This window comes from Solea solea, chromosome 21 (genome assembly GCF_958295425.1).
Source record: "Solea solea chromosome 21, fSolSol10.1, whole genome shotgun sequence".
In the NCBI taxonomy this organism is placed as follows: Eukaryota; Metazoa; Chordata; class Actinopteri; order Pleuronectiformes; family Soleidae; genus Solea; species Solea solea.
Genome location: NC_081154.1, coordinates 18,403,494 through 18,422,963, shown reverse-complemented (window position 1 = coordinate 18,422,963; position 19,470 = coordinate 18,403,494). Strand labels below are relative to the sequence as shown.

Below are 19,470 nucleotides of genomic sequence, written 5' to 3'. Positions count from 1 at the left end.
ACTGTGTATGCAATGCCAACGATACTGCACAGAGCGCAGCCGTGCGTCAGCGGCATGTGCACCGGTTGAGGGAAAAAAATGGCCAAGTCCATCACTGATCTCCACAAAGCCGCAACATTCCTGTGGCCCAAATTCAACCAGTTGCAGATGCTGCCACTGACCAAAGGGCAAATGTACATGTGAAGTCCCGCCTGTTAACTGTGCTGCAGCCGGTGACGGAGGACCCAGATGACGCAAGCCACGTGACGGGTGCTGCAGCGGCTTCTGCTGCAAAGAAACCCCTCATTTACGGTCTCCAGTGAGCTTACAATTACATCATGATATTCTGGATACAGGATATTGCAATGATAGATATTTCAAAATAAAAGTGTCTGTTGATCAATATATAGTTGACATGAACAATGTATTTATGAGGATTACTAAAACACACATGAATAACTCTATTATAACTTTATGTTAAGTGGCAGGCCAAATAAAATCGATTGGAGGTCCACATGTGGCTCATGGGCCAGAAGTTTGGGATCTCTTTAAATTTGTATATTTCAATTCTGTATTAGCAATAATGTTGTACACTCTGAAATGTTATTATATTTGCAGCAATGTGATGAAGTATGGGTCTGATACTAAAGTCCAAGTCACTGAATTGGGAATCGTAAATCCTACGTATTGAATGTGCACAGACTGTAAAACTGTAAATAAAAATCAGCCACAGTGTTTTCAGTGAATCATGTTTGAAGTGATTTATTTCTTCTTCTTAATCTTTAAAAACTCTTGAAATGGCGAGCACAACTGTGTTGTAGTTATTCCAGGGTTACGCTATTTATTCATTATAAAAATCACACGCAGAAAACAAATGTCATAGAAATACAAAATTTCTAAAAAAAGATTCAAGTTTTTCGACAGTTCTGGTCCTGGTCCTGGTCTCAGTGAAACCTTCAGTATCTCCTCTGTCTCGGGGAGAAGATGGTGTTGGGGTTGCTGTCTCGTTCCCTCTCCTTCTCTCGCTCCCTCTGGCTGTGAGGAGACAGCGCCTCCTCCACCTTCTTCTCGCTCTTGAAGAGATCGCGGCCCGTGCGCAGGATGTGCTGCTCAATCTTCCGGTGTCGCTGCATGTCTGACAGAACCTTGTCCAGCCGAGCTTCTCGTTTCACAGAGGAGCGAGCAGAAGATCCTTGGAGAGAGGGAACAACGTTTAAGTCCATACCAAAGAGAGAAAGACACACAGTAGCTGAAGAAAGACATCCTTTAAAGGGATAGTTCGCATGTTTTTGTGTGCTTGAATGAGGTACATTACCGAGGACCAGCATGAGACACAGTGGAGACGCAAGGAATAACATCAAAATTTACAGACATCTTAAGGATGTTATTCATCACGTCATCATAGTACAGAGAGAAAAATCTGCGTTTTCAGCTGACTGTACGTCAGTGCTTCATGTGAAAAAACGATCTATCCTTTTTGAATAATAAACATCTGTCAACATGAAATCCAAGAAATCAAACAGGCTATGCCAATCTAAACCGAAGCACTGAATCTGAATCATGATTTTTACATGAATATAATTCATTGTTACCTCACAGCGAGAGGGTCGCTGGTTTAAATCCTGATTCACCTGAGGGTCTAAACTGAGCGTCGGTGTGAATGTGAGAGTGAATGGCTGCTTGTGTGTGTGTGTGTGTGTTCGCCCTGCGATGGACTGGTGAGCTGTCCAGTCTGTACCCGCCTTTGCTCTACGTCAGCTGGGATTGACTCCAGCTCCCTGCGACCCTCGTGAGAAGGATAGAGCAGTAGAAAATGAGCGAGTTTGTTCTAGAGTATCACACCTGGTGTTCTGCGTCTGTTGATAAAGGCATTTTTCGGAGTGGCTTGCATCTGCTCCTCGTCAAAGTCAAACTCAGTTGGAGATGGAGGCCTGAAAGAAAATAGAAATTAGAAAAAAAAAGCCTTCAAATCCCAAACCAGCAGAGCTGAAATGAGTGAGTCCAGTGGGGAGACTGACTTGCACTCTCTCTCTTCCCTATCCCTTTCCTTCGCTGCCTCTTCCTCGTCATCTCTGTCGGGTGACTGTGCGTGTTCAGGTGTAGGCGGTCTTCTAGGAAGAGGCTCAAAGTTCAATTCCAGCGTCTCTCCTTTAGCAAGAAGTTCGTAAAGTCTTTTGATCTCAGAAGGAGGAGGCATCCAGTTTTTGGGGTCCTCCATTTCCTCGTCACTGTATGCAATCTCCCATTCATCGCCCGCGTCAGCAGCCTGTTTCCCTTCCTCACCCGTCTCACCCAGCTCTGTCTGCGCCTCGTCTTTGTCCGTCTCTCCTTCCACTGTGTCCATGTCTGCACCTGAAAAAGCAATGAAAATGAACACAAAGAGTGAAAATGCCGTATATAAAAGGACAGTTAGGATTGTCTGCCGTGTGGTTCTGACACAGAACCAGAGACAAAACACAACATCGTTAGAAATATTATAAGACATTGTTCTGCACTGTCAATATAAAACATATGCGGTAGAAATCCACAAATGTCTCTCTTGTTTATCAGTTAAAAACAGAAACAACTGTATTTGTGACTTGCATTTATCATAAATATCATCAGTAATGTGTTTAAAAATATCTCATTCACTTCATACTGACATGCGATTATATGTCATTTCACCACATTATTTTCATTCAATGGGAGTTGTTAAGTGTGGTTAAAATAGTATCGCTAGTTTTAGTAAATATGTCATTATATGATACTTTAATGACAGTATTGTAATTCATTCAATTCATCACATGAATTACAACAGTGTAACATCAAGAACTGGAGTTATGACGATGACACTGTAGGCTCAGTAGTTTATGGTGGATCCCAAAAAACTAAATCAAACAAAAACAACTACACTTCCTTAAAGCAGCACGACTACTATCAATGAACATCCAGCCAAAGAACATTTTCTTTAGTGAATAAAAACAAAAGATTCAGAAGCTGGTGCAGTAACGCTGGACTGGAGCCAAAGCGTAAAATCCACAAACACAGTGGACTTTCATTGTATTGTGAGATTTTAAATTGTTATATAATATGTTATTCAAAATTTCAAATGTGGCATTCTCCTATATCCTCACCTCAGAAGACTAAGACCTCTTATCTCTTAGTGATGTAAAGTGATGTAAAGATACCACTGTGTTTTTGTTACCTTGCTCCTCCTTGGCTGCAGTATTCTCCTCCTCACCCTGTTCCTGCTCTTCTTCTGTGGCAGCTGTCAGCTCAGTATCCTTCCTCTCTGTGTTGCTCGCCTCCTCCTCCTCATCTTTGCCAGCTGAAGACGTGTCTGTCACACCCAGAGCTTCTATGCCCTCTCTGAGTGAAGACTCTGTGGCCTCCGCCTGCATCATGACCCACTGCCGCCGCCGCCGCTGCTGCTGCTGCTGCTGCTCAACCTCCAACTCACAGATCTACTGATGAACATATACACACATTTCAGTTTACATCAGGCTAGAGAGTCATAGCAGGTATTTAACCATTATGTCAAGCAGTTTAAATATTAAATAATGAGTATGTATTACAGATGTCTGTAATTCAAGTCTCGATGAAGTCAAGTTTTTCCATTCATGTGTATGAACCATGACATACGGTATGCCATTGCACTCCTTTATGCCATTCCTCTATTATTGCACTATTTTTTCCCCCACTGTTGTACATTTTACATTTTATGTTTATAATATTTTCTTGTATTGCTGCTATTTCGAAACAATTTCCCCTTGGGGATGAATAAAGTATTTCTATTCTATTCTATTCTATTGTCATGATTGTAACTCCATTATCCTTGTGGATAATTATAATGTTAGAATCAAATCTGCAGTTAAAATATCTATACACGTGAATAGAATGAATGAAACTTGCGTCATTTTGCTGGAGTGTTATATTAAGTGAATTAAATGCATAGGAACAATTACAAAGTGAATATCTGGAACGTTTAACTAATATATACCCAGATTGATGATTAAACGACTTGACACACATGAACCATGTACCCTAAGAGCAGGTGAGTGAGCTGCTACGTCACATTCGAAACATACCTTTATTCCCTGTAGACTTATGAAGCTTCGGGAGGAAATAAGGTGGAATTGATGGCTCTCAGGCACAAGCTAGCTTCTTCTAATAGCAATTACACTGAGCTAACAGACAACATGACCCTTGACTACATATCACCGACCTGTTTTTGTCGTTGACCACAATTGTTGAAGTTCAGTTATTTTTTCCAGGGTTTTATTTCACCGGCACTTTCCATTTCACTTGCTAAGTATAAAAAACAACCAAGTATGGACATAAACATAGCGCCATTTTGGATTCCAACAACTACGTGACGGTCGGCTTCGCAGCGCTGTGTTTTCCACTGACTAATCATCATGTGGATAGTACATCGATACTGTGTTGAAGTGCACCTGTAGTCAACGTCGATGTTGTAAAGATCTGCTGTGACGTAACTTCCTGTGCAGCGAGCAATCGCAAATTGTATTTTGCGTTTCGCTTTACTCTCCACGCTAATGTCACATCTCAAATGGCGCATATATATATTTACATATCACATTGTTGAAAGGTGTTTTGACGTAGGAATATATGTTTCTATGTCAGGACGTTAAACGTCAAATTGGCGCCAGTGTTGGGGCGACTCCTGATTGGTCGATAGCCACTTCCGGGGACAGCGCTCTTCTTTTGAAAAGTGTTCCGTTGGCTTGGCTTGTAGAGGGGGCGACCGCCATTGTTAAAAAACAGCGTCCACAATGTCGCTAAAAGTACAACTTGGAGAATAAGAAGGGGTTTCGTCCACTAGAAGTCCACAAGTAATACTGGTAAGTTATTACAAAACATTTGGCATGAATTCGGTGAAGCAGAAACAGACCTTCGTCGAGCTAATGTTCGTGTGAGACCACCGCGGAGTTTAACGTAACCTGAAGCCGACCAGGTTAGCTTGTTAGCCGATAGAAACAAACAAACAAATAGAAGTAAGCACGGGAAGGTCGCGAATGTGTGATTATGTTAAGTTTGTGAATCTTCAGCCACGAACTTTAATTTTCCAAAGTCATAGTCCAGTGTTTGTCTCGTGTACGTGGCAGCTGACTCTGGCCTTTTGTTTTTCAGCACAAACATGGCTCAGCGTGTGGCGACAGCAGACGGAGGCAACAAGAAGACATCCAGAGTTCGGGTTGCGGTTCGTCTGCGACCCTATATGGGCAAACTTGATGAGAAAAACGAGGGTCTATGTGTGAAAGGTTTGGACTCGCAAAACCTGGAGATAATCAACTGGAGGAATGCCACAGAAACAGTTAAATATCAGTACGTTTCCTCCACATATCAATGCATAATGTTTAAATGAAATCGTGTTTTATCTCATTATTGTACAACATCGTTATGGTGCTGTGTTTTTTTCAGTTTTGACGTATTTCATGGAGAACAAACAACGCAACAAGAGGTTTTCCTCTCATCGGTGAAGCCCGTCCTGCCTCACATATTGAATGGTCAAAATGCCAGTGTGTTTGCCTATGGGCCAACAGGAGCAGGTATGTTTAAGCTCTTGAAAAGCCATTTTATGATCTGCATTTAAAGTGTTTTTCCTAATCTCAGCGACCTCTCAAAGTGCTCTACACTGCATCTTAACTTATTGTCCATTCATGTAGCATACCAGTGTTTAGTGCTCTCACACACATCATTTGCACTCATTGAGATGCTGCTAGAACAGCCAGCAAAAGTCATTTGTACATTTGATCAATTAACTTCCAGCAATGTTTCAGCTTTACAACTCGCAACTAAATCTTGGACAGGAGAGACTTCAACCACTCACAACACAATTTCAGGGTGATTTCAGAGGGAGTGTCTGCTCCCGTTAGCCGAACTGCTGCACCTGCTCTACATACTGGTCCTTTTCAAATATGACCTACACTGCAGTTAAACCTATAAAAGGCTAAAGTTAGTGAAACAGATGGTTTCAGAGATGGAGCGCTCGCCTTTAGTTATCCATTTTGATAACTCTGTTATCTGATGAGAGCAGCTCGGGCCAGAGAGATGCTATCCCATGACATTGGTGTTCTTTATAAGCCTTTGGATAAAGCTCCAAGAATCTTGACTCATGTAGACCACCATCTGACTCACAGACGGTCACCCAGTGCATTTTTTTCACGTTTTGTCTTTGTTGGATTTTATAATCCAGTCACGAGTGCACATTAAACATTTCTCTCAATACTTTGTCTAAAACTAAAACTAAAATAGTTTTGTATAGTGTTTGAGTGCCATGTCAATACTGTCACAAAGACCATCAAAAACATTTCAGTCTTATTGTTAAAAATAACTAAATTAAAAAATAAGATTTTTGCTGTTGTAAGAGTTTGGGAAACTTTTGTTAAACAGGAGAACATTTCATACACGTGACATAAAACATTCAAAGTGATCATGAGGTTAATTTCTGTCCTTGCCAACAGGTAAGACGCACACCATGTTGGGCAGTTCAGAGCAGCCAGGTGTGATCCCCCGAGCCGTTCGGGAAGTCTTCAAACTGGTCAAAGCGAAGGATGAGGGTGAAGGATGGGAATACAGCATTGGCATGTCTTATCTGGAAATTTACAATGAGAAGGTACCATGAGTTAGTTTTGTTGATCTTTGATGGTTCTCCAGCCATTTCATTTCTGCAAATTATAGTCATTGCTGTTTTTACTGCATGTGAAAAACGTTACGTCCCCTGCAGCCAGTCATCCATCGCGTCCATCTGCCCTTCTCTCAGGTACTTGATCTTCTGTCGCCAGGCTCTCAGGATCTGCCAATCAGAGAGGACAAGGACAAGAACATCCTCATACCGGGCCTCACTCACACAACAATCTCCTCCTTCTCAGATTTTGACAAACACTTTATTCCCGCCAGCCTCAATCGTACAACAGCTTCAACCAAACTAAATCAGCGCTCCAGTCGCAGCCATGCTATTCTCCTCATCAAGGTTTGATTCTTCATTATCCCTGTAAATCACATTTCAGGCAGTGTTTTCTTGTTTGGGTGTATTTGTGCATGAGAAAGCATCTTAAACAGGTCGGGCCTCTGAGCAGTAGGCCAGGATTTGGTAGCTGGTGCTGAAATCAAATCTCTGTTGCAACACTCCCACTAGCAACTTCTGGGCTTCCTGGGACTTTTCTGATGGAGACACAATCTGCCATTTTACCAACTTTGTCCCGTTTCCATATTCTTTGTTACTTCCTGTGTTTTGAGCACTGAATATGCACAATGTCGTGTTTATTCCAGACTCAGGCTGGCTTATCTGACAATTTTCTCTTTTTCCCTTTCTGGAATCTAAATCTTATCTGTGATATAGGTTGTACGAACTCAGCGAGCCTTATCCCACAGACAACAGACGGGCAAACTGTACTTGGTCGACCTGGCTGGGTCTGAGGACAACCGCCGCACGGGCAACCAGGGCATCCGTCTGAAGGAAAGCGGTGCCATCAACCTCTCACTGTTCACACTCAGCAAAGTGGTGGATTCTCTGAACTCGGCCACTGCCGTCCGTGTTCCGTACAGAGACAGTAAACTGACGCGGCTGTTGCAGGACTCTCTGGGTGGCTCTGCTCACTCCGTCATGATCACCAACATCGCACCAGAGTACAAATATTACTTTGACACTTTCACTGCCCTCAACTTTGCAGCAAAGTCCAAGCTCATTGTGAACAAACCTTTCACCAGAGAAACTGTTGCTGTGCCTGTGCTGCCAGGTGAGTGAGGAAAACGGTCTGTAACGGTGTGTAACTGCTGTTCTGTCTGTTCTTTACACCACAGGTTTTTAATTCAGTCATTCACATACACGTGTAATATATTCTGTCACGTCACTGTGCTGTACAACATCGAAATGTTAAATACTAGAGCTGCAACTAACCATTATTTTCATAGTCGATGAATCGAACCGCTTGGTGTTCCAAATATCAGAAAACCTTAAATGTTGATCGATGTTCGTCAAACCGGGAAATGATGTTCTCAAATGTCTTGTTTTGTCCACAAATCGAAATGATTCACTTTTAATGATTTCTTTGTTATCCAGAGCAAACGCATGAAGAAAATATTCACGTTGCAGAAGCTTAAATAATCGGAAATCTTGTTTTAATCATGAAAAAAGCATCATACCGATTATTCCATTATCAAAGTAGTTGCCAATTAATTAATAATCGATTCAGCTCTATTAAATAGTGATTCATATCTTTGAGTTCTCATTGTTACTTTAATCATGAGATGATATGTATTGTAGGTGATGTTGTAGTGGCATCTTAAGTAGTCATGCTGCGTCTTTTAACTCTAAACATTGTTCTGAGTCTTGATTGACTTAAAAAAAAATGTATCGGAAACCTAAATCAGAAAAATCACAACTGACTCTGGCATGTACAGTTTTTCTCAGTTTAATTACTAATGACAGGATCAGGATGTGACAGTGATTCAACAAATGACTCGGGGAAAGTATAACATTATTTGACCGTAGCTTTAATTTAATCCAACAGTGCGTCCCACCAGTAGATGAAGATTGAATAATCCAGTTTTTAACATGGCATTAAGTCACTGCGCTGCAGTAAAGCCCTGACTTTGTAGTACCATCATCTAAATTGCTCTACACTCTAGAGAAGCTCACAAACACAGTTGCCTGACTGCACTGAATACTAAACCATTCATTTCCATCTTCCTCCAGTGAAGCGAGCCAGAGACGATCGTGAGGCCGGAGGGTCCGACAGTGAGCCACACAAGAAAAAGCAAAAGGAGAAGGGAAGAGAGATGACCGATTCCTCACACCCTGCACATTTGAACAGGTTAATCGCATGTAGGAGCTGATGCATTGCCCAAATTTACAATTTTAATTTCCTCCGTGTGTCCATATAACAGCAGTTTTAACAAGTGTCACTTGTCTCTCCTGGAGTCTACAGAGCAGGGGTCTCAAACTCTGATGACCTGGAGGCCATTGAGCGTCTAGTCTGGTCGGGGGGGGGCGGTCTTTATTGAAAAAGTCAGACATTCTGGGGAAAAGACAAGTGTTCTGTAGGGGTGGCCAATATGAGATTGAAAAGATATCACTATATTCCATCATGATTATCAAGATAACGGCATTCATATTTCACAGAATGTCCACATAAAAGTTTTGATATGGAATGATATTAAATTGACGACACAAACACCGATAGGGTAAAACGAATCTATGAATATTAAAAACAGGCACAACACACGTTTCTTGATGCCTCTGCTCCAGTAGCTGAGCATGTACGGTTTCTTGCTAAATTACCAGTTGTGCAAGAGAGTGAAAACTCGTCAGCATGTACCTTCAGCCCAGTTGCTCCTGTGATTTCTGATTGCATCTCTGTCTTTCTGTTTCCTCCAGTCTGTCAGAACCGTCAGTGATGGACAGACTAATAGCTCTGGAGAAGCTAATGATGAGCTGCCAAGATAAAGACAGAAGCAGCATGTTAAAGGATGTGGCTCAGTCTCGTAAGGAGATCCAGGTGAACACGCAAACCCTCCTTATAAACCTAGTGTCTCCACTCAATGTGTTTAATTCAATGTGTGTTCTTCAGCTCTTTCTGTTTTTGTGAGAATGTGTTGCTGTTATTCACCAAATGCTGATTAATTTTGGATCATTGTAGTTCTCACTTACTGATGTAGTGTTTGCTCAGTGACACTAGTCTCAGATCTGTTATTTACGTCTGTCCTGAGAGCTACATCCCTCAAGCACACACACAGAACTACATCCCATAATCACACACAGAGCTACATCCCTCAAGCACACACACAGAACTACATCCCTCAAGCGTGCACACACACACTCACTTTACTGCACCACTCTCAGTGATGTAGTTTTTTGGTCATAACCACTCGGCACTAACTATACATACGTATGTGGATGTGTGCATGAATCGATGTTTCATAGAGAAACATGAATGCTATGACTCCTTTAATTGTTTGTGTTGGTGTCGGTCTGTGGGCCCCCCCAAAAAACTGTAAACCGAGGGGAAACGCTGATCATCCACAATTAAGTCTTTTGATTATTTACTTGTTTTTGCATAAATGGCAGGGAAGTAACAAGGCCTATTTCTGTGTAAAGCCGTTAAAAAAACCTCTAATAGCAGGGGTTTAATACAGAATTAACTAAGGATATAGGTAATGATGCTCGGCTTTATACCTGTATTTTCTTCTATTTAAGCTTCATTAAAAAAGTGGGAAAATATGTAGCAAATAGTGGCTAAGACAGAGCCGTGCTGACTGAAATGTTCAGTCTGTACCTCCAACTGTTTTTCACTGAGTTAATATTTACCTCAACTTTATATATATATATATATATATATATATATATACACACACACACATACTGTATATATATGTATGTATATATATATATATATATATATATATATATATATATATATATATATATATATATATATATATATATATATATATATATATATATATATATATAAAATGACAAGAGAGACACTGCAATGATGAGCGATTCTGCTGATTAACCATGCCTGACGAGCTCTGTGTGACCTTAGACTGTGTCTCCTGTGACCACTTTGATCAGATCTCTTTTCCCTGTGCTATACTGTAATACATGCATGCCTACAATTAATCTGCACGGATGTCATGTCTATTTTTAACCTGTCTTACTGTACAGATGTGTCTTTGCGTTGAAAAATAAATCATGTGTTGATCAGTGTTAACTTTATGGTGGTGGTTACAAATAAATTAACATGTGGTATGGAAGTGTATTGGCAGCAACAGACAGAGGCCTGACGACAACATCACTGACAGCTGCTTCTAAATACTCTTGTGTTTGCAGGAGCTCAAAGAGAAGCAGAGGGAGTTTGAGAACAAAGCTCTTCTACTGAGTCGCCTGGCCGGAGAGAAGTTGAGCACAAAACAAGAGCCTGACTTCAAAAACAACACGGCGCCTCTGCAAAGAAAACAGTCAAATGCCTCGAAACCCAAGAAACAGCAGGCGGTGGTTCAGCCTCTTCAAGGTCAGTTAGAACTCTGAATTCTCCAGTTCACATACAATTATTCAGGAAACCTGAATATTCAAAGATGACTCGGCACTTGTGTACTGTAATATAAGATGCGATTAGAGAAAAAATACTTTGCTAGTTTCTGTGATGTTGAGTCACATGAGGTAAGTGCTCAGTTTTCAGTATGAGCCAGAAATGTATGAGATGAGTATCCATTATTTTTACTGACCTCAGCATATAGGAGTGTGGGCAGGATCATTGTTCTGTTTGTTTGTTTTGCTAAAACTAAATCTACAAGAATGTATGCACTATTTGTTATTAATTAATAACTGGTGATATATTTCCTTCCCCATCAGTGTCCCAGCTTCAGCCTCTTCAGCAGCTTGCTGTGGTCAAGAAACAGTCTGTCTGTGTCAAGAAGAAGAAGCTTTCAGGCCATGTTGAGGTCAGTACAGAGCTGTGAGCATCACATCCAGTCTGAACCAGCACATTCTCTTCAATCGGCGTTTGACTTCTTTGTTTTAAGCCAACGCAGACAGGTTTTCATGCATGTGATTTTAATGAAATGTTGTCTCAATAGTTTTCTTTTTAAATGACTGAAGTTTTGTCTCGTTTTGTCTCTCAGCTTCCAGATGGTAAGGAGAATATCATGGAGAGCAGCTGGGAGTCTCAGCTGGACACATCTGTGCTGGAACAGTCTAGAAAAAAGATCCTGCAGCTCCTCAACAGCAGCTCCCTCAAAGAGCTGAAAAGTCTGCAGCAGATCGGTGACAAGAAGGCAAAGCTCATCCTGGGCTGGAGGGAGATCCACGGTGACTTCACACAGGTCTGAATCCTGTTTATGACTCAGCTCGCTCAATAACACCTTGTCTCTTAGTCACGCTTCTGACTTTGACCTTTGTTGTTTTGCAGTTGGAAGATCTGGGAAAAGTAGAGAGTATGACGGAGAAGCGGTTTTCCTCCTTTATGAAGGTAAGTAGAGCCCTACATGTTTGTTGTGGCCATGATGGTGGTGTCAGCCTGACTCTGGTGCACAAGTGTCATAAGCTGTATTGGATTGTCTGCCTTGATCTACAGTTCAAATACCCACCAACTTTTCATCTACTGCCATCATCAGTTACAAAAATCCTTGGATTTATGACTTAATGGCTGAAAATGTTACTAAACATTAACGTAACCTGGTGTGTAGCAGTTTTGTTAACATGACTCAGAAAAACACAAATGATTGTTGGTCCAACTAAAGCCTGACCTAAAATACATGGAAACATAATCACAAATGTGAATAGTTCCCAACTTTCCACCCTGACTCATTCACAGAAGAATAAGATAATAAAGACAAAGGGTTCCCACGGGTCCTTAAAATCCTTGATGGTTTGAGTTTGATAAAAAAAATTCAAGGCCCTTGAAAGTTGTTGTTTTTTTAAATCCCTCTAAATGGACATGGGTCATTGAAAGTGTTTTTTTGAGCAAGATGGAAGTGAAGTTGTGTTGTAGACACTGTGGACGTGAGATTCCATGCAGAATAATGAGTGACGTTAAGAGTGTGACTCCAAGACTGACTTTAATCCCAAAGACAGTCAACTGTCCAGATGGTTAAGGTGGTTCTTACCAGTCGCCCTCCATCTTAAGCTGTGTTGGCACAATCGGACCTTGAATTTGAGGAAATTGGTCGTGAAAATGTCTTGAAAATCTTTGAATTTAATGTCAACCAAGGTGTGGGAACACTGTTTATTGTGTTTCAAAAGAGGCTAAAATGGCTGCTTCTGTTATTATGCTTGTGCTTATGTTATTTTCCTCTTTTCTTTTCAGGCAAACATCCTGAGTGCGATGGGGAAATGATTTTTTTTTTTTTTTAATGCTTTTTAAAATTTTATGACTTTAATGTAACTTGTATATAATGTTTTATCTCTGAAGCTTATATCGTGTCTTTAATTCTTTAAGGTTTTAAAGTTTTAAATGTGTTTTGTAGTTACTACTGTGTTCCAGTGGATGGAGTGCCATTGCTTTTAATAAACGTCACACTTGTCACAGAATGTGTGTATTTACTTTTCTATTGTCTGTGTATTATTGTCTATCCAGCACTACTGTGTTTGTTTGAGAGTGAGCACTGAAGCAAAACACTACAGTCTGTCCTCGTAAAAAGTGATGCTTTGAGTGTGTAAACGGTGTGGAATTGTTCAACCTTTATTTATATAGCATTTAAAACAAGGACTCTATCTGCCATCTTATTCTAAATCATCATGGGATGTCTGCATGTGTTTTAATTACTACCTGATGTATTCAGTTATACTTTGGTTGTGATCATGAAGAAATAAGATGGATATTTTATGGAAAAACGATTCATTGAATAAATCTAAAAAACAAACGGATGCTTCATTAATAGTCGTAGTGATAGTATTAGTACTACCAGTAGTAGTGTGTAGTAACACTGACTAATCAAACGAATGAAGATGATAGTAAATGTGCGTGTTAAAGACACAAACATAACTCTGTAGCGTTGTTAAAAATGATGAATCATGTATTTAATCTATGTTTCAGTTTAGATTTTATTCCCAGAACAAACCACGCACGCGCGCGCACACTCACCCCTCCTCACCGTCTTTACAACACGTCGTCTGGTTGATTTCACACTCGCACTCACGCGCACACACACGCGGGCCCTCCTCCTCTGCTGACTGCGCCTCCATCTCTGTCTCTCGCGCTCATATAAACAAAGGTGGTGTGTGATCCGTGGACTCGCGTCACGTCTCTACGTCCACTGCATGTGTTGGAAATGATGACGATGAAGATGAAGATAAATAACTGAGTGATCTGCTGTTTTTAATCCCGCGTGAAACAAACGTCAGCGCGATTTCAGAGGCTCACGCGCCGAGGCTGGAGTAAAAACACCAGAAGAACAGGAAACGGTCAGTGTCATTTATTGTTATTGTTAAATGAATGCACAGCGATGGATTTACATGGATAAGTCCTGTATTTGCATTAGTGTGTGTGTGTGTGTGTGTGTTATCACTGCAGCGGAGGGAGCTGCTCACACCCTCTGAATTGAAATCAGCAGCAGGAGGAGAATCACTGAGCAGCTTCTCTCTCCTCCTCCATCACTGTATCACTGTCACTGCCTGTGTTTGTCCTCTGTGCCATCATTTTTACTGCCCCGCGTGTGTGTGTGTGTGTCTTTTGTTCTATGGCCAACAACACAGTCAGCCTCCATATACTGTACCACTGAGCTTCTGTGTACACATGATGGAATAATGCTATGTACACACCTGCACGCGCGCGCGCGCGCACACACTCACAGAGCGTGGTGTCTTTGTGCTGCTCAGCTCTTTATGACCTGAGATTCACAGAGAAGCTGAATTTACACAATTAACATCAGCTAAGTGTGTACTACTACTACTACTATTATTGTTAGTGTCACAATTATGTGACACTAACAACAATAATAGTATTATTGATTATTATAATAATCATAATAGGGCTGCATCTAACAGTTATTAGTATAATCGGTTTATCTGTTGATGATTTTCAGCAAATGTTGATCAGTGTTTGTCAAACCTGGAAATGTTCTCAAATGTTTAGTTTTGTCCACACAATGATTCAGTTTGAATGATTTCTTTGTAATCTGGAGCAAAGTCAAAGTATTTCACTGTCAATTTAGTTATGGATAAATAATCCATTCATCGTGAGTGTTTATACCAGAGAGGTCGCTGAGGGGTGACCTTTGTTTACATTAAAGTGGAACAACAACAACGGCTCTCAAATGTCTGGACCTAAAAAGTGAAAATAAGGTCATGCAGAAGAATTGCAGTAAATGTTATTATAAATTGTGTTGTTCCAGTAATAGAACATGTATTGTTTGATTGTAAATAATAACACAACATTGTAGATGAGGTAACATTGTCACACTCACAATAATCAGTCAATTATCATGTAAACAGCTGTGTTAACGACGGCTGAGTTCCATTTAGCTTTCTCACTTTCTGTGTGTGTGTGTGTGTGTGTGTGTGTGTGTGTGTGTGTGTGGCTGGATCACTCTGTCCCAAGCAACACTTGTGCTTTTCCTGCTTAAAACATGTCAAAATGGCCGCTGTGAGCGAGGCCCTCTTGTCCCCACACCTACAGTCTGAAGTGAGCCTCCATGTCCCAGACTTCATGAATCCTGTGTCATCACTCCACAAAGTGATCATTGAGTTTTGTCTGAATGATGAATGATGTTCTGAAATGTGTTGGTCTTTGTTACATGGAGCAAAGAAACCTGGGAATACTCACATGGAACAAACTGATGATTAATGAAGGAAGCTGCTGTTCAGAAGCAGCCGGAAACATCTAGTCCTGTATTATGAAGTCTATGATCTTCATAATATCTGAGTCACTCAGTGTTCGACAGACTTTTACAACAGGAAACTGACCTTTGTAAAGTCCTGAGAGATTTTACATTTGTGTACGGCTGAGCCACATGGCTTATTAATAATATTTGTATACGAGAGATATGTGTGGATATAAAGCTGCACACAGGTCGTTTTCTCAAAGCAGAGTGACGATACACTGTAAACACAATCTTAAAATACACGTATAATTACCTTTCATTTCAGATAATACCTTTTTCATGTTCAATGAAGGATATTGATGTGTGTTAGAAACAATGACATCGACTGTAAATATGGTCAAATTCTGCTGTGACACAAATGAACATTGAAGTGACTTTTTAAAATATCATTTTTTTATTCTGTATATCCTTTAAATAAATGAATATCAGTGCAACAGACACTCACAATGACAATATCCAAAATCTCAGAGTGGATATTGTCTCATATCATGACGCAGATATAATCTCTATATACTGCCCAGGCCTATTGACCTCTGACCCCGTCTTCAGTCGAGAGTTTTAAACACAGGAGCTTTTTGATCTTTTTTCCGCAGACTCAGGACTGATCTGTGGGCTCAGCATGGCCGCGAACATGACGCCAGCTCCAGCCGTCTGGCCCGGCGAGGGACAGCCGTCGCTGCTGGACCCGGACGCCTCGCCGTCAAACCACGTCTCCGTCCCTGTGCCGTGCCCGGCGGCCGCGGGTGACCCTCACGTCCACAGCTGCAGCAGCAGCGTCGGCAGCAGTCCGGCCAACGCGCGGCGACCCCGCAGCAAATCCAGAGGAGAGCTGGTCATAGTCATCAACGAGAAGCTGAAGAACAGTAAGTGACGTGATGTTACTGCAGCATGTGTGGCTCGTGTATCTGCTCACTCAGCTCCACCCCCGAGGAGAGTCACCTCCCCCAGCACGTGCACACGCACGCTTGGTTTCCCCATGTTTCAAACACCTGCTTGTCCTTTTCGCCCTTCATGTGTAGGTAATGGGATGCACCCGGCGTCCGCAGAGAGCACCTCTCCAGTCATCTCCTCTCCCCCCAGAAGACAACACTCCATCTCGTACCCTCACCATGGCAAGACCAGGAAGGGCAGCAGGGCCGGATCCATCGGGTACACCGCCTTCTCGCCCAGGCCGTCCATTTCGCGCCACTCCAGCATCGCCACCAACCCCCCGCTGGACCGCACCATGGTGAAGGACTACCTCCTCCTGTCCGTGCTGGCCTGCTTCTGCCCCGTGTGGCCCATAAACATCGTGGGATTTGTTTACTCCATCATGGTAAGAACACAATCTGCTTTGTTTTCTACTTTAATTTGTTGATTCGTAGGTTTTTATTTTTGTGTGTTTGCTGTGTTAAAATGTTTATAACATTATAACATTATAGAGACATTACGTTGAACAACACTGGAGTTTTAATACTTTTAGATGAATTATGTTTGCTTTTAAAAGAACGTGCCATCGACAGTGATGCTAAAAGAGTCTGTATATGAACATCAGTCAGTCACACGGATGTGGAAAAGCTTTACTGACAACATAAATCACAAGTAGAAGCTCATATTCAAACGCGTCGCCCCCTGGTGGCTCACTGCTGCTTCTCTGGGCCTCACTTTTTAAACCATGTTTATACACAATCTATGTGACTAAGGGTTATTCTGTGTGAAGGTTAATGCATTCATAATAAACCTGAGTGAACACATGCTTCCGTCTTCTCCTGCAGTCCAAGAACAGTCTGGAGCAGGGAAACCTGGATGGAGCCGTGCGCCTGGGCCGCGTGGCCAAAATGCTCTCCGTGGTGTCACTAGTTGGAGGGACGGTCATTATCATCGCCTGCATTGTCAACCTGGCGAGTGAGTGTCCCAAATCTGACCTTTAAACTTTCACCTTTCCTTCTGCCCCCTGAATTTGCCCCCCCCCCCACCCCACCTTTCCTCGGGTGGCTCTTCTCCTCCTGGCTTCTCTCACCTTTTATACCCTCACAGTATAACAGTTGCTCTGGTAGCACGATCTGACTGTATCCACTGACACTCATGACATTTATCTTTGCACAATATTGCACTAGTTTCCAAGTCTGCATGACTTTAGCCCACTTTAGCGGTTCCCAAAGACTGGCTCAGGACCCACAGATGGGCTGGAGGTGATACTTATTGGGTCCTTAAACTGATTTGCAGACGTTTCCCAACCTTTTTATTGCATCAGAATGTTTTCTGGTGTTGGAGATATGGCTGAATGTAGGAACTCTGCACAAAGACCCACTTTACAATCTACACTTGATATCCATATATTCACTCATGGCCTCCAGCTGTAACTGACTGCATGTGTGTGTGTGTGTGTGTGTGTGTGTGTGTTAGCTGATGTATAGTCTGCTGTGTGTTGTACGCCTTGCCCTGTTTGCTTGTACAAAATGTGAAGTGTTGTCGTCACTGTACCACATGTATATACACGTGTCTGATGTATGTTAGTAAGTCAACGGCTAATAAACACATCAGTGATTATTACGTAACAAAGTGACAAGTATTTGTCTCTTTTGTTGTTATTTTATATTTAGTTTTTTTTTTTAAATGTACTTGATGGTGAGTCAGAGCCTGTCTGTCTGCAGCCACTTTATCTCGCTGTGAGACAGACGGGAAAGGGACGTTTGAAAAATACTCACTCTCTCACACCAAAGTCCGTGGGAACAGTGTGGGATTTCAGGCGCTCTAGTCTCCTGCTGCCTGTTTTAATATGTTTGTATCAGTCGGGTATGTGGACTCACTGATGGAGGCAGCAGTGGATCAACCACTCCTGTTCTTCTCTGTGGAGTTTGGTGTGGGAGAGTGAGCGAATGATGATGATGATTCCCGATGATGACTCAGCAGAAGCATCATTTTGATGAAGGCTCAGTCACTTGTGTCAGATACTTACTTGTGTTTTTCACAGTGCACACAGTTTGTTTTCTGCTGGGTCTCGTTAAGCTCACACATGTCCTAATTAACTTTAGTGCCACAAGAGCGCACACACACACACACACACACACTTGAGTGTAAGGTCTCTGGGACCCAATAAAGCTTGTTTTGTCATCATGTGAATGTCCTCTGTGGTCAGTGAACGTGTATGCATCCATATTGGGTTGCAGAATATACAGCTCCTCCACTAATACACTTCCTTTTCTTTTTTTAGTAAATGTGAAAACCTGAGTTTCATCCCAGGGTGAAACTGGATAAGACAACTGACCGTCTGGCCTGCACCTGCACCACCATCTTTACCACCTTTAGTCATTACCTGGATGTGTGACAACATGTGCACCCAACACACAGTGCTTTCTTATATTTCTGTAACCTATACAAGTCCCTTTTTTTGCTCATAGAAGACAATGACACGCAAATGCTGCTGTTGTGATTCGGGGTTGGGGGTGGGGGTGGGGGTGGGGTTGGGGGTGGGGTTTGTCCTGCTGATGATAGATGGAGGAGGAGGCAGTGCTACCAATCAGCCTCCTCATAACGCTGCACGGCTGACTCAAACATGGTGGACAGGAAGCAGATGGAGGAGGCTGCAGAACACGGAACAAACCAAACAAAAGGAATTCTTCCCAGCTTCAAAATGTCCAGTGAAATCCACCTTTCACCGACTGCACCACTGCGAGGACGGTGAAAACACTCTCGTGACCTCTGCTGTAAAGAGGCTCACCAAGGACGAGCTGCGGCTGCTGACGTGGACACGATCATGAAGTCTTTGCGTCTGAGGCACAGTCATCGCTGCAAGGAAAATACAGTATGTGCCAAAAAAATAAAGACGTGGGGAAGTTTCTTGCTTTGCTAAGACCTGATCTCACACACACACACACACACACACACCTGCTGTAAGTGTAAGTGTTCCCTCAGTACACCACTGAGCACTGTGACCTGAGTCACTGTAGCAACATACTCACATATTGATTTTACACGAACGCTAACTTTGGCTCCTTTTGATAACGTTTTGTAAAGAAGTGATTTGTAATGTGTCAGCAGACGGTGGCTGTGTTAGGGTCACATGTCTCCACTGACCAGACTAATGGCACAGGTGAATTTGACTTGTCAGCGCCTGAAAGAAATAGTTCCCCTCTCCTGTGGTTGTATGAGGTGCAGACACAGAGGTGTTTAACTCCGTGAACA

The 19,470-nt window shown here is 42.1% G+C and overlaps 3 protein-coding genes across 9 annotated transcripts; 2 read left to right on the top strand and 1 right to left on the bottom strand.

Moving 5' to 3' along the window:
* Positions 1–725: 725 nt before the first annotated feature.
* Positions 726–4,378, bottom strand: pagr1 (PAXIP1 associated glutamate-rich protein 1). 4 transcript variants are annotated; one of them, XM_058620576.1, is made up of 5 exons: positions 4,047–4,378; positions 3,164–3,425; positions 1,998–2,331; positions 1,822–1,910; positions 726–1,171 (listed from the first exon to the last, which is right to left on the bottom strand). In XM_058620576.1, exons 2-5 carry the CDS (start codon positions 3,360–3,362, stop codon positions 936–938), a joined length of 858 nt encoding a protein of 285 aa, XP_058476559.1. In that variant the 5' UTR covers positions 3,363–3,425; positions 4,047–4,378; the 3' UTR covers positions 726–935. The 4 variants fall into 4 exon arrangements, with proteins under 4 accessions (XP_058476559.1, XP_058476560.1, XP_058476561.1 ...); XM_058620577.1 differs by having other exon boundaries at positions 3,164–3,422; XM_058620578.1 differs by having other exon boundaries at positions 4,184–4,378.
* Positions 4,379–4,660: 282 nt separating this feature from the next.
* On the top strand, positions 4,661–13,015 carry kif22 (kinesin family member 22). 4 transcript variants are annotated; one of them, XM_058620553.1, is made up of 13 exons: positions 4,661–4,811; positions 5,110–5,304; positions 5,401–5,528; positions 6,444–6,595; positions 6,743–6,952; positions 7,322–7,718; positions 8,678–8,795; positions 9,359–9,479; positions 10,817–10,997; positions 11,339–11,427; positions 11,608–11,808; positions 11,895–11,954; positions 12,792–13,015. In XM_058620553.1, the coding sequence occupies exons 2-13, from the start codon at positions 5,117–5,119 to the stop codon at positions 12,819–12,821; spliced, it is 1,875 nt and encodes a 624-aa protein (XP_058476536.1). In that variant the 5' UTR covers positions 4,661–4,811; positions 5,110–5,116; the 3' UTR covers positions 12,822–13,015. The 4 variants fall into 4 exon arrangements, with proteins under 4 accessions (XP_058476536.1, XP_058476535.1, XP_058476538.1 ...); XM_058620552.1 differs by having other exon boundaries at positions 4,667–4,820; XM_058620555.1 differs by lacking the exon at positions 4,661–4,811 and adding an exon at positions 4,827–4,933.
* A 590-nt stretch (positions 13,016–13,605) lies between these two features.
* prrt2 (proline-rich transmembrane protein 2) lies at positions 13,606–18,723 on the top strand. The gene is made up of 5 exons (XM_058620584.1): positions 13,606–13,888; positions 15,900–16,169; positions 16,326–16,621; positions 17,061–17,190; positions 18,500–18,723. The coding sequence occupies exons 2-5, from the start codon at positions 15,926–15,928 to the stop codon at positions 18,514–18,516; spliced, it is 687 nt and encodes a 228-aa protein (XP_058476567.1). The 5' UTR covers positions 13,606–13,888; positions 15,900–15,925; the 3' UTR covers positions 18,517–18,723.
* Positions 18,724–19,470: the final 747 nt, after the last annotated feature.

Bases quoted from the DNA above. Each gene is read 5' to 3' on its own strand.
- pagr1 (XM_058620576.1), bottom strand. From the start codon at position 3,362: ATGATGCAGGCGGAGGCCACAGAGTCTTCACTCAGAGAGGGCATAGAA. The intron at 1,911-1,997 runs GTCAGTCTCCCC...ATTTTCTTTCAG, and splicing joins AGGGAAGAGAGAGAGTGCAA to GCCTCCATCTCCAACTGAGT. The intron at 1,172-1,821 runs GTGTGATACTCT...CCTCTCTCCAAG, and splicing joins CAACAGACGCAGAACACCAG to GATCTTCTGCTCGCTCCTCT.
- kif22 (XM_058620553.1), top strand. From the start codon at position 5,117: ATGGCTCAGCGTGTGGCGACAGCAGACGGAGGCAACAAGAAGACATCC. The intron at 9,480-10,816 runs GTGAACACGCAA...TTGTGTTTGCAG, and splicing joins AGTCTCGTAAGGAGATCCAG to GAGCTCAAAGAGAAGCAGAG. The intron at 11,955-12,791 runs GTAAGTAGAGCC...TTTTCTTTTCAG, and splicing joins GGTTTTCCTCCTTTATGAAG to GCAAACATCCTGAGTGCGAT.
- prrt2 (XM_058620584.1), top strand. From the start codon at position 15,926: ATGGCCGCGAACATGACGCCAGCTCCAGCCGTCTGGCCCGGCGAGGGA. The intron at 16,170-16,325 runs GTAAGTGACGTG...CTTCATGTGTAG, and splicing joins CAACGAGAAGCTGAAGAACA to GTAATGGGATGCACCCGGCG. The intron at 16,622-17,060 runs GTAAGAACACAA...CTTCTCCTGCAG, and splicing joins GATTTGTTTACTCCATCATG to TCCAAGAACAGTCTGGAGCA.